The sequence below is a fragment of the Camelina sativa genome, chromosome 7 (assembly GCF_030686135.1).
Source record: "Camelina sativa cultivar CO46 ecotype springtype chromosome 7, ASM3068613v1".
Lineage (NCBI taxonomy): Eukaryota > Viridiplantae > Streptophyta > Magnoliopsida > Brassicales > Brassicaceae > Camelina > Camelina sativa.
Genome location: NC_141886.1, coordinates 17,979,482 through 18,004,010, shown reverse-complemented (window position 1 = coordinate 18,004,010; position 24,529 = coordinate 17,979,482). Strand labels below are relative to the sequence as shown.

The 24,529-nt window shown below is 36.4% G+C and overlaps 2 protein-coding genes, 1 long non-coding RNA gene and 1 pseudogene across 3 annotated transcripts; 3 read left to right on the top strand and 1 right to left on the bottom strand.

The window, feature by feature from the left end:
* Positions 1-7,293: 7,293 nt before the first annotated feature.
* Positions 7,294-10,377, bottom strand: LOC104704652 (subtilisin-like protease SBT3.17; annotated as a pseudogene).
* A 1,974-nt stretch (positions 10,378-12,351) lies between these two features.
* On the top strand, positions 12,352-15,762 carry LOC104704650 (subtilisin-like protease SBT3.16). The gene is made up of 8 exons (XM_087456594.1): positions 12,352-12,723; positions 12,834-12,925; positions 13,040-13,137; positions 13,240-14,057; positions 14,146-14,441; positions 14,531-14,645; positions 14,744-14,921; positions 15,016-15,762. The coding sequence occupies exons 4-8, from the start codon at positions 13,551-13,553 to the stop codon at positions 15,582-15,584; spliced, it is 1,665 nt and encodes a 554-aa protein (XP_087312720.1). The 5' UTR covers positions 12,352-12,723; positions 12,834-12,925; positions 13,040-13,137; positions 13,240-13,550; the 3' UTR covers positions 15,585-15,762.
* LOC147941374 (subtilisin-like protease SBT3.16) lies at positions 12,607-13,403 on the top strand. The gene is made up of 4 exons (XM_087458495.1): positions 12,607-12,723; positions 12,834-12,925; positions 13,040-13,137; positions 13,240-13,403. The coding sequence occupies exons 1-4, from the start codon at positions 12,607-12,609 to the stop codon at positions 13,401-13,403; spliced, it is 471 nt and encodes a 156-aa protein (XP_087314621.1).
* Positions 15,763-18,517: 2,755 nt separating the features above from the next.
* On the top strand, positions 18,518-23,894 carry LOC147941373 (uncharacterized). Its single transcript, XR_015561184.1, has 2 exons — positions 18,518-20,872; positions 21,282-23,894. It is a non-coding gene; the product is annotated as an uncharacterized LOC147941373 (long non-coding RNA).
* Positions 23,895-24,529: the final 635 nt, after the last annotated feature.

The following is a 24,529-nucleotide window of genomic DNA, read 5'->3' as shown; positions in this document are numbered from 1 at the left end:
ATAACTTATAATTTTTCTTGCTCTCTTGAACTTCATACAAGTATTCAATACTATTTAGGATAACTAAATTCAAGAACAAAAATTTACAATTAGATTAATCAATTTTCAAACTTCTCAATTAGTATTGTTTTTGCATAAATAAATGGTGAATCTGGTTCGGTTGAAAGAGTTGATGTCCCACAAAATGGCTATACTCATTTGATGATTTACACTGGCTATAAATATTTTATGAAAGGTATACAAAGGTTTACAAAGGTGGAGATATTATGAAATTTTAGAGTTTAAGTATTGATGAAGTTTTAAAATTTGTAAAGTCGGTATAAATCCAAAAACAACACTAATTGAGAAATTTAGAAATCGATTAATTTAATTGTGTATTTTTGTTCTTGAATTTAGTTATCCTAAATAGTAGTGAAAACTTGTATGAAGTTCAAGAGAGCAGGGAAAATTATAAGTTATGATATATAACATTATTAATAGAAAAGTTATGTATTTTTCAAGCAAAGAAAAAAAAGTTCATGTATTATTCTTGCAATGATAAAATAGTTTATGTTTTTTTCTAGAATTCTTTTTTAAATAGTGACACCGTCACAATGCCGTTAACGGTCGTAACGGAGAGGAGGAGAAATTGGAAAAAAATAATAGTTCATGTATTTTTTTATCAACTAAAAAATAGTTTGCGTATTTTTCTGGCAACGAAAAAAGTTCAGGTTTTTTTCTGGCAAATATTAAATAGTTTGTGTTTTTTTTGGAATTTTCCCATTTTTAAAAGGAACTGTGTGTGTGTTACCTTATATTACTTCATCAGTTCCCTTTATGAGGTTTTTAGGTTAAAACCAAAAGGATTAAGAAAATATGATTTAATACATAACAAAAATTAATTCAACCAATGAAAACAAATACTGGTTATAAAGTATCAAATAAACATAAATTTTGTCTATAAAGTAAAAAAAAAAGAAAATAATCTGACATAAATAAAAACATTACTATTGTATTATTAGGAGTATAATAAAATGTAGTGTATACACTAAAATATATTCTCTCTGTTCCTAATAGAATCATATTTTGGGTGTTTTTTTCTGTTCCAGAAAGATTCATATTTTGTATAACACTATAATGTATTACTTTCATTTATAATCAATAGAGAGAGGAGAAAAGTCAAATTAATATTATTAAACTAACAAAAATTAATAAAAATGATTTAATTACTTTTCTTTAATTTGTATAGAAAAAAACTAAATCATCAATTTATTAGAAACATCAATTTAAGTTGATGTAGATTACAATTTTTTTATGTCCCATAGTTTTCACTGTTATTTATTAGTATTCATAATTATTGAAATATTTTATGTCAAAGTGGTGCATTATATAGTTATAATAAAGTAAAGCTCATGGCTGGTACACGAACAAGACGACACGTGGAGAATGAGTAGAAGAGAGGAGTGGACGCGAAACGTTTTGGTCGGAAAGGGCCATCTCATCCGCTTTTTTGTATGTCTTTGCTTCCGTCTAAAGTTTGAGATTCTCTCGTGCGTCCTTAAAAAGTCCAGAAAACCAACAAAATTAAAAGCCAAAGATGGATAATGGGAACTATTTTAATGAATTCATCTGTCACGCGGAATATGGTTTTATAATCAAAATGATATTATAAAATTTTGATGTTAATGAAAAGTCTCTCTTATTTTGAATTTAATTTTTACTAATTGAAATATTAGATTTTAATTTTTGGAAATTCGATGTGAATCGAAAAAGAAAAAAAAAACATATTTACCACAAAAACAGATACGAATATATACGATCGTAGTCACTTGGGAGTTGGAAGTTAGAAGTTGGAAGTTTAGTTCATAGGACAAACGGGGTAAACAAAATATTAGGATCACCATAATTTTTAAGTTTTTAAAAGACATTTATTTCTTTATTTTAACGTAATAGTTATATTCAAGGTTTAGTTTTTTTTCTGTGTGGTAAAAGATGATTGTTTATAATGTACTTTTACATATCCCTAAAGCTAATATCATCAGGTTTTGGATAATAAATATAAAATGACAAAGATAAAATTGAAAGTTTTTGGATTGAAGTTAAAGTTATTATTGGAACGGTCCCTAGTGACACCAATATGACGACGACTCAACGCTCAAGTTAATATCTATACCAAGGCAATGGAAAACAACTTATAAGTTCCAACTTTTGATCATATCGTAAGGTTTTGATGGTACCATTCCCTATATAATAAAACGGAAGTACACAACATTATTTTGTAAACTATATAATTTTAATAAGTTGGTTACAAATAGGTTATATATTAATGATAGATTAATTGGTTACAAATAAATTATATCGAAAATCTTAAAGAGAATATTCTACGACTGTTTAGCGTCTAACACCTGAATTAGATACAATACTGTTTTGCGACTCCTTAGCAACTCTCAATTTTTTGAATTTGAAATTTCACATTAGAGAAATGTTAACATGTTTCTATACACATTTCCAATTTGAATTGATCAATATCAACCATATAAACGTTGTCAAAGCTTTCTATTTCAGTATTTAGACACAAAAATTTCATAATATCTAAATCATTGTAAAGAGTTACATGTTATTTCATAAGAAGGTTTCTAATTTTATGAAAATTGCAAAACAAAGAAATGAAAACAATATTTAAAAGTCATAAACTATTTCATATACTCTACAAGACAATCATGAGTCTATATTGTTGATTGATATCAATAGAACTAGTCAAAAATGATACATTCCAAAAATTTGTATTGTGACTAAAGTCGGTGAGTCACAATACGGTAACAATTTGCGACTGACTTGTTACTAATTTTGCGACTCTTGCAATTTGCCACTAACTTGCTATTAACTTTGCGACTACTGTGCAACTTATTTTGCGACCGTTTAGCGTCTAACACCTGAATTAGATACTGTTTTGCGACGTTTAGCAACTCTTGATTTTTTGAATTTGAAATTTCACATTAGAGAAATGTTAACATGTTTCTATACACATTTCCAATTTGAATTGATCAATATCAGTCATATAAACTTTGTCAAAGTTTTCCATTTCAGTATTTAGATACAAAAATTTCATAATATCTAAATCATTGTAAAGAGTTACATGTTATTTCATAAGAAGGTTTCTAATTTTATGAAAATTGCAAAACAAAGATATGAAAACAATATTTAAAGGTCATAAACTATTTCATGTACTCTATAACACAATCATGAGTCCATATTGTTGATTGATATCAATAGAACTAGTCAAAAATGATACATTCCAAAAATTTGTATTGTGACTAAAGTCGGTGAGTCACAATACGGTAATAATTTGCGACTGACTTGTTACTAATTTTTCGAATCTTGCAATTTGCGACTAACTTGCTATTAACTTTGCGACTACTGTGCAACTTATTTTGCGACTGTTTAGCGTCTAACACCTGAATTAGATACTGTTTTGCGACTGTTTAGCAACTCTCGAATTTTTGAATTTAAAATTTCACATTAGAGAAATGTTAACATGTTTCTATACACATTTCCAATTTGAATTGATCAATATCAGTCATATAAACTTTGTCAAAGCTTTCCATTTCAGTATTTAGACACAAAAATTTCATAATATCTAAATCATTGTAAAGACTTACATGTTATTTCATAAGAAGGTTTCTAATTTTATGAAAATTGCAAAACAAAGATATGAAAACAATATTTAAAGGTCATAAACTGTTTCATATACTCTATAAGACAATCATGAGTCCATATTGTTGATTGATATCAATAGAACTGGTAAAAAATGATACATTCCAAAAATTTGTATTGTGACTAAAGTCGGAGAGTCACAATACGGTAATAATTTGCGACTGACTTGTTACTAATTTGCGACTGAGTTGTCTAATTTTTATTATTTTTTGCCAAGGTTTAGGCGCGTAATATTCCCCCTTTGTCTTTAGTATGTGTCTCTTTTGCGACTACTTTGCGACTCTTCTTCGTTAATTACTACGCAAAGAATCCATTTAGGGTTTCTTTATCTCTTTCTATCTTTTGACTAAGTGTCGAAAACCTCTCAAAATCTCTTTTCTTTCTCCTCTTGTACTCTCAAATCGATCAAATCTCTCCTCTTCTCCTCTCAAATATCTCCTCTTTCTCAACTCTCTCTAATGGCTGGTAGGGTTGCGGAGGCAAATCCTCTGGAGGTGTTAGGGGTCGCAGAGGCAGATCCGCTGGAGGTGTTAGGGTTTACAATGGTGCAAGTACAAGGGAACCCAGTTCTGCCGCAGTTAATCGGGCCTCCAATGGTGCGACTTCACGCGGAGATCGAAGTGGTGTCGGAACGTCGTCTCACTCCTCGAATCCATCAGCCTCTCAGTCTGTGACTAATTCAAATAGAACTATGCCATCCCAGTTTCCGCCAAGGACACAACAATCGCCTCCTGCTCCACCACCGCAGGTTGCTTCTCCACCATCGCGGGTTGCTTCTCCACCACCGCGGGTTGCTTCTCAATCACCACGGGTTGGTTCTCAACCACCGCTTCTTGCTCCTCAACCACCGCTTCCTGTTCCTCCACTCATACAAGAACAACGAGACCTAAACATGGAAGAAGATTACGAAGAAGAAAACCTTAATCCCAATCCTGCCGAAGAAGAAAACCCTAATCCTAATCCAGCTCCAAAAGACTACCAAGATTTGTTAGATGTTATGCTAGCTCTTCCAGGCCGACAACATCTCCCAGTTCTGTCTGTCGATCCCATCCCCGGCGTTGAGACTCTATGGTAATTTCTCTTTGCTCTTAGTGTTAGGTTGAGACTCTATGGTAATTTCTCTTTGCTCTTAGTGTTAGGTTGAGACTCTGTTTTTGTTTGATTAAGTTTAGTGAAAGACTGCTTTGTTTGATTAAGTTAGAGGTTGTGTTTGATTGAGATTGAGATTGTTTGTTTTGAGATTGAGATTGAGATTTTTTTTTTTTGTTGATTAAGTTGAGATTGAAATTGAGATTGTTTGTTTTGTTTTGAGATTGAGATTGAGATTGTTCTCTTTTCTCTTAGTGGTAGGTTGAGATTGATTTTTTTGTTGATTTTGTTAGAGGTTGTGTTTGATTGTTTGGTTAAGACTGATTGTGTTTGATTGTTTGGTTGAGACTAATACTCTGTTTTTGTTTGATTAAGTTTAGAGAATTTATGCTTAGTTGTCTTGAAGTTACATCCGCTTAGTGTTTGATTGTTTGGTTAAGACTGATGTGTTAATTTGTATTGGTTAAGACTGATTGTGGTTAAGACTGATTTTGTGACAGGTTTAACAGACACAAAGGAAAAATTTCTCGGGTGATTGCTGGAATATTTAGAAGGAAATTCGATGGTCCTTACTACAGCTGGAAGGTTACTCCTAAACCCATTCAAGAGAGATATTTCAGGAAATTTGCGGTAATGTCTTATAGCTTTCAAAGTTTTATTATCTCTCATAATTGACTTAGTATCATCACTAACTTAACTCAATTGTAATATGTAGCGGAAGTTCTATTGGGATACTGGGATTACTGAGCTTGTTAGAGAGGGGTTCTTAAAGATAGCCAAGAAACGATTGAAAGACATTGTTAGTCAAGCTAAAAGCAGTGGTAAACAACCTGTTTGGATTACCAGTGCAGAACTGTGGGCTGAGATGTGTGATCATTGGAACGAACCTGATGTAATGGAGATGAGCTCAAATGCCTCACAGTGCAGAAACTCCGATTGTGGTGGTCTTGGAGTCCACAAACACCTTTCTGGTCAGAAATCATATGTGCAAATTCATCAAGAAATGGTAATTTAACATTGCTTCCATGATTTTAACACTCTAAACACCTTGCTTCCATGGTTTTAACATTTTACTATTTCTTTGTAGGAGGAAGAATTGGGCCGTCCGGTATCATTTGCAGAAGTGTTCATGAAGACACATACTCGAGCTAACAAATCGTTTGTTGATCAAAAAGCTAAACAAGTAGCTGAAGCTTATGAGAAAACCTTAGAGGAGAAACTGTATGAAGTGGACGATGATGGTCCAGAAAATTCAGGGAATTCTTCTGAACATTCAAGTCATCGTAATCTCAGCATTAAGGAAAAAAATGAAATCTTTCTTAAGGTACTCTCAGCATTGCTTTCTTAATCCACATTTTGGTTTTCATAATCCGCATGGTTACTTTATTAATACTTGTTTCTAGCCTTGACTAATGAAGTGCTTTTGTTTTTTTTGTTTTAGTGTACTCAAACAGATGAGAAGGGAAACCTTTTTGGTTTTGGATCTCTGGTTGAGACACTTAGAAAAGGGAAAAGGAAAGAAAGCTATGCATAATCTTCCCCATCAACACCAACACTTCTCGAGCTTCAAGAACAACTTCGCAACAAGATAGCTCATCTAGATGCTGAGAATGCCCAACGTGATAAGGAGCATCAAGAATCTCAAGCTTCTCATCTACATGAAAGAGAAAGATCCAAGATTTGAGACTTTTATTGCTTCCTTGCGACCAACCGCACCTGAAGACTCCACACCTGAAGACATCATACCACCAGCCACCGGGTCAGGTACTCACCAGCCACCGCGTTAGACACAACACCAGCCACCACATCCCCTTTCTCCATTTACTCAAATTCTAAACATTAATTTTAATTTGCTTTAGGATGATCTTTTTGGATAATGAATGATTATGATACAATGATGCTTTTTTTTTTTTGTTTGTTGAATGATTATGATAATGATTTGGTTTTGAATTTTAAATAATTGTGATTTTTTCCAAATTTGAGAGATAAAACAGTTTATTATATGCTAAAATGTCACCAAATTGCGACCAAATTTATTTCTGTGAAACTATCAGATAAGTGGCAAAATGGTTATTAATATATGAGGACTACTTTGCGGCGACAGATACGGAGTCTTAAAATGGTCACATAATTTAATCACTAATTTGCGACAGACTTGTAACTATGTTTACGACCGAAGGTTCCTAATATAAAGAGTATGTAAAACGTCGCTTATTGGCGACTATATAACGGCGTCGTAATCCAGTCGTAATTTTGAGACCATTTTGAGACTCCACAAATTTACGACTATTTTTTTGCGACTATCTCAAATAGTCGTTTAGTAGTCGCAAAGTAGGTGTTTGCGTCTGTTTAGCGACCAATATTGGAGTCGCTAAACGCATGTTTTCTTGTAGTGAACGAAGAATATATAGAATATATGAAATTAACCAAAATAATAGCAGAATATATATGAATCATTACCAAAAAAATAACATAAAAATCCCTATATTAGTTACAAGTGAAAAAAAATGATTAATCATAGCTCTTCAAGATCTTTGTTCGCACGGCAATAGGAATAGTGACGTTATGTACACCATCAGTCCAACACAAGCTACAAAAATAATAATCACTGTTCACTCTATGACTCGTTTTCACTCTCACATTAAACGTACTCTTAGTAATGTTGGAAGCGAACACAAGAGTCTTCGGATTCACATCAAGCTCTATACCAAGTGGAGACTCAACCAGGGGTTTGTAAACCGAATCAGCCGGTCCAACATTTGTCACGGTTCTAGTCAATGTGACCTCTCTAGTGAGACTTGGGATTATGATGGAAGGCATGTTGAAATCGAGCATAGTTGGCAATGGAGAAGGGCATTTGATAGGTTTACCAACTAGTTTGGAGATGGATCCGTCATCGTATTCCGCAGAACAAAGGTAATGAACATAGTCATTGATGCCCATGTCGTAGATGAGGCCCGGGTTTGCTACTTTCTCTGGGTTGATCAAGCCACCTCCATAGTCGAACGGGTCAGCAAGTTTACGCGTTGATCCCTCTGAAAATATTTGTTCTCCAGATGGATCAGTCCTCCATGCTTCATTTCAACAAAGAAAGTAATTAAATATGTTTGATTACTTGTTCAATCAGAATTAAAAGATATATTTGATTAAAACCCCACCCGAATCAAATTGATCCATAATAGATTCCGTTTTTATTTGGTAACACTTTTCTAAAACTAAACCATTAGATAATTTAATTATATCCAAGCATATCTTATTTTTGGTATATAGTTTTTAGAGTAAGAACTACGAACCTGTTGTGACAAGAGCGGATCGGATGGCAGCTGGAGACCAGCCAGGGTGTATTTGTCTGAGTAATCCAACAATTCCGGACACAACAGGAGTCGCCATTGATGATCCCGACATTAACGTATACACACCACTTACAGCAGAAAGAACATTAACACCCGGTGCTGCTATATCTGGCTGCATTATCATACAATAGAGTCCCAAAATTTCATGAACACTTGGATCAATGTGTTTCGAAAAAAAATCAGCAACAACAACAAACGAAAAATAATTATATTCAGTTACTAAGCAAACCTTCAGAATTGCTGGTGTAACTGAATTAGGTCCTCTAGAAGAGAAATAAGCCACCCTAGATGCAAGAGGCTGGCCACTGAGTGTCTTGGAAGGGCTTATTTTTGCTTTAGGCGAACTACATAATGTTCTCATGTGTTAGAGAAAAAAATAATAATAATAACAAGAAAGCTACGTAATTAGAGAAACTTGGTTTAAGATTTATTACTCTGAGGTCTGGATGTAGTATAAGATGTCAGTTGCATACTCGTAATCTACAACGGCGCAAGGAACATCCACACCATTGCAAACCGTAGGATTAATTACAGATTGTGCATAGATTATACCAGCACATCCAGCTTCGAGTATGTTATCTGCTTTTTTTGCCGCCGTAGCGGTTGGGGTAAACGCAAGTACGATGGACCCTTTAGTTACCCCTTCTTCGATATTGGTGTCCAACAATTCAATTCCGTTCTGAAGCTCACTAAATCCAACTTCAGGAAATGTGTTTAAACCTTCAGCCTGGAATAGTCAGAGAGGATAAAAAAAGAATCACATTCTGGCCAGAAACTAATTAGGTTTTTAAAACCTCTGAATAACCAATAATAATTATATATATAAAAAAAAAAGATTAAAAAAGTTGCATCATACCAGAACAGTTAGATTGTTTCCCAGAGTAATTGGTACAGGGAAAGAACGGTCGAAGGATGTTGCGGCGACGGTTATGATCCATGGAGCAACATTATCAATGGTTTGAGCGTCAGGTCCTTCGTTTCCAGCAGAAGCAACAACGGGAATGCCTTTCATCACGGCTTGGAATGAACCGAATGCAATGTCATCCATATCGACATCGAAACTCGCTGGGGGGTCATTACCGATTGAAATGGATATAACATCAACCCCGTCGCGTATGCTGTGATCGATTGCTTTGAGTAAATCAGCTGTAATACATCCAGCACGTCTCCAACACGTCTTGTACATAGCTATACGTGCATGAGGAGCCGCGCCTCTAGCGGTTCCTACGGCTAGTCCTTTGTAGCTTGCATTAGACACAAAAGAACCAGCAGCAATTGCAGCAACATGTGTCCCATGGCCTTTAGCATCTCTTGGGGACCTAAACTCTCTTTATGATTCGAAATCATATTCTGCCTCAGAATTTAAAAGACCTTCAGTGAAGAACTCGGCCCCTATAAGTTTTTTGTTGAAATGTTTTTTGGGGTCAAATCCATCTCTAGACATACATTTCCCTTTCCAACGCTTCGGGATCGGTCCTAAACCTGTGTCATTGAAAGAATGTGACTCTGGCCATATCCCTGTGTCTATGACTCCAATAATAACTTCACTTCCCATCTTGGTATCATGTAGAAGACCTTTTGGAGATGTAGGAGAAAGTCCTAGGTAATCATATGTCCTCGTTGTTTTCGGCCACATTACTCGACTTGGTACAACAGAAAGAACTTCGGGATGCACTGATACAAAACAAATCAGACTGTGGTTTCATAGCTTCTTCTTTTGAGTTTATACGGACAGAATCCAAAAAAATATTTGAAGTACCTGAAAGGTTCTTTGCTTGAGAGGCGGTAAGTTTTGCTGCAAAGCCGGAAAAACCATGCTTGTAATTGTAAACTATAGAATTCTTGGCAGCTTCTTTGCTATATATACGTCACAAAACATTAAACAAAAAATGATTATACCCTCATTAATATTCTCAATATTTCACTACATTGTAATATTCATACCTTCCAAGAAGTGGTTCAAGAATTTGGTAATGTGATTTAGTAACCAGCTCAGGGGTATTATGTTGCTTTGCTCCCAAGTGTACAATATGAATCTAGGATTATCGAAAAAAAAAAGAAAAAAATACTTCATATGCCCCTTGTAGTATCATTACTCAAAAGATGAAAAAGTAAAATAAAATAATACCTTGGTCATCAAGCCATTGAGTTGTGCCGCGGAGATAAACACTCCGTTCAAGATTAACACGAGGCTGATGACTAGAGAACTTGTATGATCTGCAATCAGAAAAGATTTGCCCATTCTGGGTTTAGAGGGGGCCGGGTAGGTATAATAACAACCTTTCCCCTAACAATTATTCTCTTACTGCATCACAAGTTGCTTGAACATGTCTTTGTTTTGTCTCATATATAAGAAACGTTAAACTACATAAATAATCAACTGGATTCTAAAAATATACATAGCCATGTACCAAATACAGTTAAGAAATAAACAAATTGTTACCATTTAAAAAGATATTGAAAATATCATATAGTTACTCTTATTTATACATGCTTAATTTGGGATATTTTTCTTCTTCTTTTTTGGTATTCAGATCTACCTAAATTACCTAATTAGTTAGCCAGGGGATTAACAGTTAAGAGACAATGTTGAAGAATGACTATAACAAAAACAACTATTTAAGAACATTACCTCACAAAACACTCTTCCTCACCATCATCATCATCCATATTACTTATTTCTCCTTAATTCTGACTTGTTATGTGTTTCTTTAATTAGTCATCAGAGGATGTTTCTTGCTTCCTTTCCCCATCATCTTCAATGGAATGAATGATCTGGTTTGAGCAATGAGACTGCCTTAGATGCGGTGTTCTCCGGGTTATATTGTACTCATATATAATGTTATCTATAAATAGATATAAAAAAAGAAAAAGAGAAAAAAAGCAACCTTCATAAATGAAATTATAAAAGGGAAAGAAAACTTCATACTTTTTTATAAGAAGTAACCGTTTATAGTGCTCAAAGAAGACAAATAAACATTTTTTTAAACCTGTATAATATTTAAGAGTACCTAACGATTTATATTTTCTTCATTGTAATCAGCTTCACTAAAGAAATGACCCAATTTCAGATGTTGTCTTGTAACGCCTCGATCATCACTTTTTACTGAGTTCTATGTCTTCACTCGGCATGTTCACCTATCTTTATCCGAGGCGTAGTACCTTAAGCCCAAGTCCAAAAAACTAGAAAAATTCGTTTACCGATCCTATAAATCACCAGTGATACTTTTGTGTGTATTGTTTTCATTGGTATGGTAATGATCACAATTACCCCCACCCATCCTATAATTACTCTTGCTCGATCACGCTAAATTTTGGATTTCTTTTATGATGATTGCCAAAAAATTGTTTTAATAATATAAGTAACCAAATCAATTTTTTAAAAAACTTTTTCACATGCACCACTATATTTCTAAAAACTGTAACGTTTCTTTGTCTTCTAGAAATTTACCTAAAAAAGTTCCACATACCCAAAACTCTAAAACCAAACTATACACATGCAATACTTTGGTCACTACACATTACCTACATTAGCTATTGTAGTTTCTTTCCAAATGTAACTTGAAAATGTGATCTCTGGGATTTTCCCTTGATAGCTAATGTAGTTTCTTTCCAGTCGAACTAACAACACTTGGTCGAACAACACAAATTTCAGTTCAACGTACGATTTAAGTTTTCGTTTTTCCTTTAGACAGAGTTATGATTCGACCAAAAATGTAAAATGTAATTTATAATAAACCCACGATTTTCACATTTAAAAAAAAAATGTGAATCGATCTAAACACTTAGCCTACTCTTTTTTTTTGTTGTTTTTGGATATTTCCTTGACCACAAAACTTTCAAGACATATGTCAAACGTTAGATATTTCATATGACATATATAAAAAATATATTTTACGCTTCTTCGAACCTTTAGACTTCGATTACACATATTACGAGTATGTATAATGTATGTTAGTCCTTTTCATGGAAATTTTAAATTTGGACGGTAACATAATAACATAATTATAATGACAACAACAAGCCTAAATTATTAACGTTCCTGAACATTTATAAGTTATGACAAACATATAGTTCGGTAACGTACGTTTATAACTCCTAAGAGTGTACGTTTATCAAATTAATTTTTCTTAAACCTCCTATTTACAAACCAAAATGTAAATAGTTTTAAGTTTTAACTCGTTTTAATTTCACACTGATAATACGTTTTCGTTCTAAACCACAAAATTAGCTTTGGTGGTATGCCCAACCTTCGTTGTAGTCTAAAAAAAAACTCCCAACATTCTTAGACGAATGCTTCAATTTAAATACGAGATGACTTGATCAACACAATCATAATGCTTCTGGGATGAAATCAGAGAGGACATTGTTGAGGTGGTTCAAGAATAAATAAATAATTATAATCTTGGAAGATTCTTCTAGGAAAAGAATCTGCCTCAACAACAACAACCCCGTAAATCTTAGAGATAACATGGGGTTGTCTTCTCTGATTGTATCTAATAATAAGAAGCATTTTGTAGTTTTGTTCATAGGTTTAGTATTAATTTTCCAGATAGCCTTAATTACTGCTGCTAATGAGGATAGCCAGGTATGTAATCAAACTTTCGCTCTTTTTATTCGGCAGAATCATTGCGAATAATTTTGGCTATTTTAGATTCTTCGCGATTTTAATTTTTTTTCGATGATGTTTATATGTAGATTTACACTGTGCATTTGGGTAAGAGGCAACATGATGATCCTGATCTTGTAACTGAATCACATCATGATATTCTCGGACCGCTTCTTGGAAGGTAATGATGAATGAGCATTGGCATATATATATATATATGCTTTCGATCGATCGATGTTTTGTTGCGTCAAAAAATATTGGTTTATGAATTTATATGTTTTGACTGATAATGCAGCAAAGAAGCTTCTCGTGAGTCTATGATTTATAGTTACAGACATGGTTTCTCAGGCTTTGCAGCGAAACTCACATCATCTCAAGCAAGAGAACTTTCAGGTAAAAATTTGAAACGTTTATCTTTCTTGTTGAGCAAGAATTAGGTCAAACTTCGAAGTGAAACTAATCGAAATTGAACTTTATGTTTTGGATTTTTGTAAGAGCATCCGGATGTTGTTCACGTAACGAGAAGTAAGAATATGAAACTGACAACAACAAGGGTTAACGATTACTTGGGACTCACTCCAACCGCTCCAACTGGTCTCTTACATGAGACTGATATGGGAAGTGGAGCAATTATAGGAATCGTGGACTCAGGAGTATGACCAGACTCACCATCATTCAATGACAACGGTCTTGGACCGATCCCGAGGCGTTGGAAGGGACGATGTGTTTCAGGAGAAGGGTTCAAAGCATCGAGCTGCAACAGAAAGTTGATTGGAGCTACTTACTACTCAAAGGGTCTCAAGGAAATGTACAATGGAAAGCTCAACATTACGGAGAAAGACGAGGTCATGTCCCCTCTAGACAAAATCGGCCACGGAACCCATTGTGCAACGACAGCCGCAGGTTCTTTTGTCCAAGACGCGAACTACCTCGGCCTAGCTAAGGGAACCGCGAGAGGCACTGCCTCAAAGGCCCGTATAGCCTCTTACAAAGTGTGTTGGAACAACATAAAGTGTTTCACACCAGATATTATAAAGGCCATGGATCACGCCATACGTGATGGTGTCGATGTACTATCTCTCTCGATCGGAGATGAAATACCGCTTGCTTTTGAAGTTGATCGGGATGACTTTTCTATCGCTGCTTTCCATGCTGTTATGAAAGGAGTTCCGGTAGTAGCTGCAGGAGGGAACGATGGTCCCGATTCTCAAACAATCTCTAACATTGCTCCGTGGATCATAACTGTCGCGGCTACAACCATGGACAGAGAATTCTTCACGCCCATCACTCTTGGAAATAATATAACCTTACTGGTACGTATTGGTTGCTTGCATCACAATCAACAAGAAAATGTGATCGTTCATTTAACTCTTTCTTTTATGGAATATATTTCATTGTTAGGGTCAAGAAGGTGTATACACTGGAAAAGAAGTTGGATTCTCTGAGATCCTTTACTTCGAGGACCTGACAAAGGAGGATCTTAAAGCTGGTATAGCTAATGGAAAAATCTTATTTTCCTTTATAAGAGGAACACTTGCAGAAAATTTTGGGGTTGTTATGCAAAAAGTAGGCGCTGTTGGCCTTATTATTGCGATAAAACCAACCGATAGTGTTGTAACCGAAAGGGCTGATATCCCTGTTGCCTATGTAGACTACGAACTTGGGATGGATATATTATTGTACATGCAAACAACCAAGTATACGCTTCTTCTCCTTCACACAATTCTCTCTAAAATCCATTTGACGTACTAAGAAATTTTCTCTTTTTCTTGAATGAATCCCACAGAAAGCCTATAGTTAAGATCAGTCCAACCAAGACATTCGTTGGCAAACCTTCAGCTACTAAGGTTGCAGGATTTTCTTCTAGGGGTCCCAATACAATATCTCCTGCTGTTCTTAAGGTAAAGTATAAACTCCTTATTTACTTCTTGCTCTCTTACACTCAACTAGTCTCTCACGTTACTGATGAACATACCTTTTGGATTTTTTAAAAGTACAGCCGGATATAGAAGCACCAGGTTCAGGTATACTCGCAGCCATGCCATCATGGTCAGGATACGAATTCCTGTCAGGAACATCTATGGCTACACCTATCATAGCCGGAATCGTCGCACTTCTTAAACAAAACCACCCTGACTGGTCCCCTGCTGCAATCCGATCCGCTCTCGTTACAACTGGTAAACATACACACATAATATTTATTCACACGCAAAAATATTTGTTTCTTTCTCCACAAGAAACCCCCGCGAAATAATTATATAACCAATGCAGCATTGCAAACCGACCCATCGGGAGAGCCTATTTCAGCCGAGGGTTCCCCACGCAAACTCGCTGACCCATTTGACTACGGAGGCGGTCTCGTGAACCCGGTGAAAGTAGCCGATCCGGGACTTGTCTATGACATGGGAGAAAATGAATATGTTCATTACTTGTGCTCAGCAGGCTACAACAATACGTCCATCTCAAAACTACTTGGAAAAATATACACTTGCCCTTCCCCAATTCCATCAATGCTTGATGTCAACTTGCCTTCCATCACAATCCCATATCTCAGTAAAGAGATCACCATCACTAGAACCGTGACCAATGTTGGACCAGTTGGTTCAGTTTACAAAGCTGTGATCCAACAGCCTCAAGGTATTAACCTCCAGGTGAGTCCCGAGACTCTTGAATTCAGCTCCAACAACACCAACAAGCTTACGTTCACGGTCAAAGTCTCTACTACTCATAGAGCGAATACTGATTATCACTTTGGGAGCTTGACTTGGATTGACGATGGAGGCCACAATGTAAGAATCCCTCTTTCTGTGAGAACAAGACTTTTGCACTACAAGATCTAACAAAATTATTAATGTTGTTATAGTACCAATGTGTATTATAATTTAGTTTTCTATCAGAGGCAATGTAAATGTGCTAAGAAGCCCTTTTTTACACTTGTGTATCAAATTGGCTCTTCCATTTCATGACGCATCTACATCTACAGAAATAAATGATAATATAAAGTTATAATTGGGCCTAGACTCAAGCACGTAAACTTGCTTTATATCTTTTATGTTCAGTTCTATCTTGAGGACTTCTTTGTTTGCACATGGACCACTCGATCACTCAGGTTTTAGTTTTGGTGTTTTACCATTGTTGATTTGTTGGAAACTTTTTATCAGTGGCTCACCTCTAAATTAGTAAAATGCTTTGGCGAAATCCGGATATTTGATGCTAAATCTAGGATATAAATTACAATTGTAGAATGAGAAATGAAGAAAGAATATAGAATACTTGAAAATAAGATGTAACATGTGAGGGGGAAAAAGTGAAATAACATCAACCGTCCAATGAGCCTATGTACTAATAATAGGTAAGATTTCATTGTTTTATCTTTTGTCTCTGTCCACCAAAATCACATAAAATGACTCATTGCTAACTTCGGTGCACACATATACGTATATTCGGATTTAAAAAGAACTTTTTAATTTTTATGAGATAAAAACAGGACGTGAAAGTAGATTCTGAAATGTTTTCTTGATCATTGAGTCGCAGAACAAATATAAACCAATGATATATATTAGTCAAAAAGTTGATAAAAAGCTAGTAAAATACATGGAAAACTATCTATCTAGCTATTATCGATACATGCTAAATAGTTATACAAGAACTACAAATATAGTCACTGAGAAATATTATATATAGAACAATATATAATGATTTTCTTCTTATCTTTATACGAACCATATTGAACACTTTCTAAAAGTTTCTACTATATATAAACATACTATCTAAAAATAAAAGCTTTTTTATATAGATAATATCCGATCTTATACAACTTTAAAGACTGCGTCACTCTTACATATAAAGAAACTAAAAAAAGGAAGAAAGAGTACTTGTAAAAGTGATTCGCATCGGATTCTACCAAAGCAAAACAACTGGTTTTGTTTCTATTATAGCAAAACAATCGTATAATACTTACTTATACATGTGACTTTTTATTTTAAGATAATTATTTTGGTTTTTTATCCTAAGATATGTATCATATGCAGTAAAACAAGAACCATTAGTTTGTATACACCTTATTTCGTACCACTTCGTACGCATTGTTGGATTATGGTAAATGCTTTCATTTAAAGTAATACGGTATCTCTCGAAATTACTCTATTTATGGTTTTGAAAATGTTATTACAACCATCGGTTGTTGTGTTGTATGCGGAGATCCAACATGATTTGACTACTTCATATCTAGACTAGAGTTTAAATTATTTTTTTGGATTGATCTATTCAGAACTGAGTTTTAAACTTAAGCTCGATTTCGTTTCAATACGTTTTTTTAAAACTTAAACTGCTCGCAATTCATATAACTTTGTACGCAACGAGTTGCGTAATCATATGCTGTATATTATTGACGAGGATCAATGTATAAACTAAAACAGAGGAAGTAACCTGAATTTAGTTATACTATAAATTAATCTTTCTTAAAATTGAATAATAACCTATTTTATCAACTTATATCTGGCTGGACTTGGATGCATGTTCGTGAATCGTTGTCAAACTTATTACAATAAATTTGTATTATTACTATCGTTACATATTTTTTTTCTTAAGCTAACAACGACTTTGTCAAATAATGACACTGATACACTATGTAATTGTAAGAAAATAGATATATGTATATTTGTCTTACAATTACATTGTGGAAGAAAATAGATATATGTATATTTGTCTTTATCATTTTTTGTCAACTTCACGGATATATTTAAAATCCAAACGGAATAATTTGTCTTTACGATTTTTTTTTGTCAACCATTGGGTCACAACTGGCCGGTTGATGAGACCATGGACAACTTGGAACAAAAAGTTACAGAGCAGCTTGAACCTGAGAAGCTTCTACCGAAAGAAGAAGACGTTCTGCCAAAAGAAGAAGACATTCTGCCAGAAGAGGAAGACGTTCTGCCAAAAGAAGAAAGCGTTCTCCCAAAAGAGGAAGATGTTCTGCTGATGGAAGAAGGCGTTCTGCAGGAAGCCTTGTATGTTCTGAACAGTCCTCTAACAAGGTCACGATCCAAGAGGTTCAACCAAGCCATCAATGGACTACTTAAGAAGCTGGACAAGAAGCTAGAAGACGTGGCTCAAACCACTTTCACAATGATCACAGCTCAAGATGCTCGGTAAAGGGTTAAGTGTTGCTTATGCACTCTTTTTCTCTTGTCAAGTTTTGTCCCATTGGGTTTTCTTGATAAAGTTTTTAATGAGGCCTAAGTAACACTTTCAAGTCCTCTTTGCCAACCCAAGTCGTGGTCCAAGGCCCATTACAAAGTCTTGGCCCATTTTTCTATCTCTTTTGCATTTAATGCTTTTGTAATTTCCTAGACATTGTGCATCAGCTTGCATGAGTGAGGACTCTTGCATGACATTGCATGAGCTCGACCTTGTGCATGCTCTTGCATGTTCTTCCCCTCTCTCCTCTTCTCCTTCGTCCCCCTTCTCCTATTTAAAGACAATGTATTTCTCATTTGCAAGACATCAAACATTTCAATCAAAAGCCTTCTTTTTACTTGTTTGATCAGAGAACTGTGTAATATCTTCTCAACTTGTTTAATTCTTAGTGTGTCATTTCTAAGTTGTAATCAAGCCTGTAGTCTAAGAGACTTTCACCTCTCTTAGAAGTACAATTCATTCCCCCCTCAAATCCGCTGCATCCAATTCCCTTCACCTTCATCGCCGTTCATCTATCCTTTCCGCTGCATCTACCATTCATTCTTCATCATCACTTCGTCCATTCCTCTTCAAGACTCTGCAAAGTGTGTCCTTGGGAATAGATTCTCATCCAGGAGTCTATCATGTGGTATCAAAGCCACTTTGCAACCAGGTTTTGAGATTCCAATCGTCACTTTTTATTTTTATTTTTAGATCTGTCATTTATCTTGCGAGAGTTTTATAATATGTTTTACTCGTTCAAAAATTACAAAATCAACTTTGTTAGAACCAGGAAATAGTCTAATATTTTTACAAATTGATTTGAGAATTTTTGGATTCGTTTTCATAATTTTCCCAGATTCGTTTTCATTTGCGTGTTTTTAGAACTATTTACTTGTGGATCTTTGTTTTCTTTTCAGGTACCATGATGACGTCGGAAGAGGAAGAGTCTTCTCCATCTAGTCTTGAAAGGAGGATCCTTAAGTCTGTCACAGCAGCTATGGCAACCATGCTTGATGCAAGACTTGGCGCTATTCACTTGAATCAAACCAACCCAGAACCAAATCAGCGTCAAAGGCAGAACCAGGAGGAACCAAGACCAAACGATGAAACCAGGGAGTATTACAGTCACAGTTATTCACACAGTGGTCAGCGAAGGCGTCGACGTGAACGTCCAGTCCCTAGAGATCCATTGGGAGGTCTAAAGTTCAAGATCCCTGCCTTTCATGGAACCAGCAATCCGGATACCTACTTGGAGTGGGAGCAGAAAGTGGAGTTAGTCTTCGTTTGTCAAGAGGTCACCGAGGAAAACAAGGTTAAAGTTGCTGCTACCGAATTCTACGACTATGCCTTAAGTTGGTGGGATCAGCTTGTTACCAGCCGCAGACGTACCTGAGATGTGCTGATCAAAACATGTGACCAGCTGAAAGCCGTCATGTATAGGAGATTTGTGCCGAGTTACTATCACCGAGATCTTCATCAGCGTTTGAGGAATTTGGTTCAAGGAAGCAAGTCTGTCGAGGAGTACTTCAAGGAAATGGGAACCCTTATGCTAAGAGCCAATATTCATGATGATGGAGAAGCTGTTATGTCGCGATTCATGGGAGGTCTTAACCGCGGAATCCAAGACCGTCTAGAAACCCAACACTATGTGGAAATTGAGGAGATGCTTCACAAGGCAGTCATGTTCGAACAGCAAATCAAAAGGAAGAATTCTCGAACTAGCTACAGCACAACCAAGACCAGCTATAGCTCAGGAAAGTCAAGCTATCAAAAGGAGGACAAGCCCGGATATCAGAAGGACTACAAGCCATTCGTCAAGCCAAAACCGATAGATTCTGACCTGAAAGGTAAGGGTAAGGAGGTGAACACTTGAGCAAAAGATATTCGATGCTTTAAGTATCAAGGACTTGGGCATTATGCAAGTGAGTGTTCCAACAAGAGAATCATGGTCCTTAGAGATAATGGCGAAGTAGAGTCTGAAGAAGAGCGTTCGGAAAATGACTCTTTGGAAGAGAGTTTGGAAGCCCCCTGCTAAAGGAGATTTGCTTGTTGCTAGAAGATCTTTGAGTGTTCTAACTAAAACCAAGGAGCAAACACAAAGGGAAAACTTGTCACGCGATGCTTAGTCAAAGATAAGGTATGCAGTTTAATTATTGATGGTGGTAGTTGTACTAACGTTGCAAGCAGGACTATGGTTGAGAAGCTTGGCTTAGAAGTGCTTAAACATCCAAAACCATATGCACTCCAATGGCTTAACGAAAAAGGTGAGATGTCCGTCAAGGAGCAAGTCAAAGTGCCGCTTTCAATAGGTAAGTATCAAGACGAGGTCATGTGCGACATACTTCCGATGGACGCTAGCCACATTCTTCTTGGACATCCATGGCAATCAGACCGACAAGTTGTCCACAATGGCTTCACCAATCGACACACCTTCGAACATAATGGCCGAAAGACAACTCTCATTCCAATGACGCCGCATGAGGTCTATCTAGATCAGCTAAGCATGAAACAGTGGACCGCCAAACAAACCGAACCAATCGATACAAAGGGTAAGAGCAAGGTAAGTCACAATAGTTTACTATTTGTTTACAAAGAAACTCTTGCTTGTTCAACTAACCCCGAACTAGTGCTACCGAGTAAGATTGAGTTGGTTTTGCAAGAGTACAAGGATGTGTTTCCGGAAGACAATCCCATTGGTTTACCACCTATCCGAGAGATCGAGCATCAAATCGACTTTGTGTCGGGAGCCGCTTTACCAAACCGACCAGCTTATCGCACCAACCCAACTGAAACAAAAGAATCTGAAAGACAAGTGAACGAGCTGATGGACAAAGGACATATTTGAGAAAGCATGAGTCCATGTACCGTTCTAGTGTTGCTAGTACCTAAGAAAGATGGGAGTTGGCGTATGTGCGTGGACTGCCGAGCCATCAACAACATTACGGTTAAATATCGCCACCCTATCCCTAGATTAGATGATATGCTTGATGTATTGCATGGTTCTAGCATCTTTTCTAAAATTGATCTTAAAAGTGGTTATCATCAAATTCGCATGAAAGAAGGTGATGAGTGGAAAACGGCTTTTAAAACTAAACAAGGGTTATATGAATGGTTAGTCATGCCGTTTGGGTTAACTAATGTGCCTAGTACTTTCATGAGATTGATGAATCATGTCCTTAGGAAGCATATTGGTGATTTTGTTGTGGTTTATTTTGATGACATTTTGGTTTACAGCAAAAATTTAGAGGATCATGTCATGCATCATAAACTTCTTTTGGATTTGCTTCGAAAGGAAAAGCTTTATGCAAACTTTAAGAAGTGCACCTTTTGCACATATAATCTTGTTTTCCTAGGTTTTGTTGTGAGTGAAGATGGAATCAAGGTTGATGAGGAAAAAGTCAAGGCAATCAAAGATTGGCCAAGTCCTACAAATGTAAGCGAGGTGAGGAGCTTTCACGGTTTAGCAGGATTCTACCGACGGTTTGTCAAGGATTTCAGCACCATTGTCGCACCGCTTACGGAAGTTATTAAAAAGGACGTTGGTTTCAAATGGGAAGCTGCACAAGAAAACGCCTTCCAGGCCTTGAAAGAGAAGCTCACTAATTCCCCTGTTTTAATTCTTTCAAATTTTATGAAAACTTCTGAGATTGAGTGTGATACCTCAGGGATAGATATTGGAGCTATTTTGATGCAGGATCATAAGCCCATAGCATTCTTCAATGAGAAGCTAGGAGGAGCGACACTCAATTATCCGACCTACAACAAAGAGCTTTACGCATTGGTCCGAGCACTACATACTGATCACGAAGAGTCTCAAGCATTTATAGGGTCAACAAAAGCTCAATAACGTCATGCGCGGTGGGTCGAATTCATAGAAACTTTCCCATATGTGATCAAGTACAAAAAAAGTAAAGATAATGTTGTAGCCGACGCATTATCTCGAAGGTATGTTTTACTTACTTCTTTGGATGCAATATTGTTGGGTTTTGAGCAGATAAAAGACTTGTATGCTAATGATTCTGATTTTAGCAAAATATTTCAATCTTGTGAGAAGTTTGCCTTTGGAAAATATTATCGCCATGATGGTTATTTGTTCTTTGAAAATAGACTTTGTGTGCCTCACTCTTCTTTGAGAGAATTGTTTCTAAGGGAAGCTCATGGTGGTGGATTAATGGGACACTTTGGAGTTGCTAAGACATATAAGGTGATGCAAGAACGTTTCCACTGGCCGCACATGAAGCGAGATGTCGAACAACTATGTGAACGAAGCGCAACTTGTAAGCAAGCTAAGTCTAAGGTTCAATCCCACGGTTTGTATACCCTTTTACCTATTCCTTTGCATCCTTGGACTGATATATCTATGGATTTTGTGGTTGGATTGCCTAGGACTAGGGCTGGTAAGGATTATATTTTTGTGGTGGTTGATCGCTTATCTAAAATGGCGCATTTTATTCCATGTCATAAAACTGATGATGCATCTCATGTTGCTAGCTTGTTCTTTAAGTAAGTTGTTCGTTTGCATGGCATACCTAAGACCATAGTTTCTGATCGTGACACTAAGTTCCTTAGTTATTTTTGGAAAACTTTGTGGTCTAAGTTAGGAACTAGATTGCTTTTCTCTACTACATGTCATCCGCAAACTGATGGTCAAACAGAAGTTGTCAATAGAACCTTGTCTACATTGTTGCGTGTGCTCATTAAAAAGAACCTTAAGACTTGGGAAGATTGCTTGCCGCATGTTGAATTTGCTTATAATCATTCTATGCATTCTGCGACTAAGTTTTCTCTATTTGAAATTGTTTATGGGTTCAACCCCACATCTCCTTTGGATCTAATGCCTTTACCTTTGAGTGAGAGATCAAGTCTTGATGGCAAGAAAAAGACCGATTTAGTAAAGCAGGTTCACAAAAAGGCTAAGGAAAATCTTGAGGCCCGGACGAAGCTTTATGAGAAGTATGCGAACAAAGGGCGTAAATAGGTCATTTTCAATGAGGGTCCAAGTGTGAGTTCATCTTAGGAAAGAACGTTTCCCAAAGGAGCGGGCATCCAAACTAATGTCAAGGATTGATGGACCATTCAAAGTGCTCAAAAGGATCAACAACAACGCTTACCAACTCGACCTCCAAGGTAAGTACAAAGTTAATGGCAGTTTCAATGTGTCTGATCTTCTTCCTTATTGTGCAGATAATTCGGATTTGAGGTCAAATCCTTTTCAAGTGGGAGAGGATGATGAGACCATGGACAACTTGGAACAAGGAGTTACAGAGCATCTTGAACCTGAGAAGCTTCTGCCGAAAGAAGAAGACGTTCTGCCAAAAGAAGAAGGCGTTCTGCCAGAAGAGGAAGACGTTCTGCCAAAAGAAGAAGGCATTCTGCCAGAAGAGGAAGATGTTCTGCCGATGGAAGAAGGCGTTCTGCAGGAAGCCTTGTATGTTCCGGACGGTCCTCTAACAAGTCACGGTCCAAGAGGTTCAACCAAGCCATCAATGGACTATTTAAGTAGCTGGACAAGAAGCTAGAAGACGTGGTTCAAACCATTTTCACAATGACCACAACTCAAGGTGCTCGGTAAAGGGTTAAGTGTTGCTTATGCACTCTTTTTCCCTTGTCAAGTTTTATCCCATTGGGTTTTCTTGATAAGGTTTTTAATGAGGCCTAAGTAACACTTTCAAGCCCCCTTTGCCAGCCCAAGTCGTGGTCCAAGGCCTATTAGAAAGTCTTGGCCCATTTCTCTATCTCTTTTGCATTTAATGCTTTTGTAATTTCCTAGACATTGTGCATCATCTTGCATGAGTGAGGACTCTTGCATGACCTTGCATGAGCTCGACCTTGTGCATGCTCTTGCATGTTCTTCCCCTCTCTCCTCTTCTCCTTCGTCCCCCTTCTCCTATTTAAAGACCATGTATTTCTCATTTGCAAGACATCAAACATTTCAATCAAAAACCTTCTTTTTACTTGTTTGATCAGAGAAGTGTGTAATATCTTCTCAACTTGTTTACTTCTTAGTGTGTCATATCTAAGCTGTAATCAAGCCTGTAGTCTAAGAGACTTTCACCTCTCTTAGAAGTACAATTCATTCCCCCCTCAAATCCGCTGCATCCAATTCCCTTCACCTTCATCGTCGTTCATCTATCCTTTCCGCTGCATCTACCATTCATTCTTCATCATCACTTCGTCCATTCCTCTTCAAGACCTTGCAAAGTGTGTCCTTGGGAATAGATCCTCATCCAGGAGTGAATCACCGGTCCATTAGCCAAATTCCTACATTCGTAGGAACCGGGACTCGATCCCAGGTGTGATGGTGCCTTCTACAAATGGACTTACCTCCTACCACTGCACTAAAGTTACTTCACTTGTCTTTACGGCTTTTATACTATGTTCTTTTTAAATTTTTAGATAAAATGCTTCTGCCACTACACTAAAGTCACTTCACTTGTCTTTACGGCTTTTATACTGTGTTCTTTCAAAAATTTTAGATAAAATATCCAAAATATCAACAACGATTTGAACTCTTGTAAAAAATGCTATTATTTGGCCTGTTCGACTAGATTTAAAATTGTTTTTATAAACAATCTGTAAATTCAATGTAAAGTTAACAAAA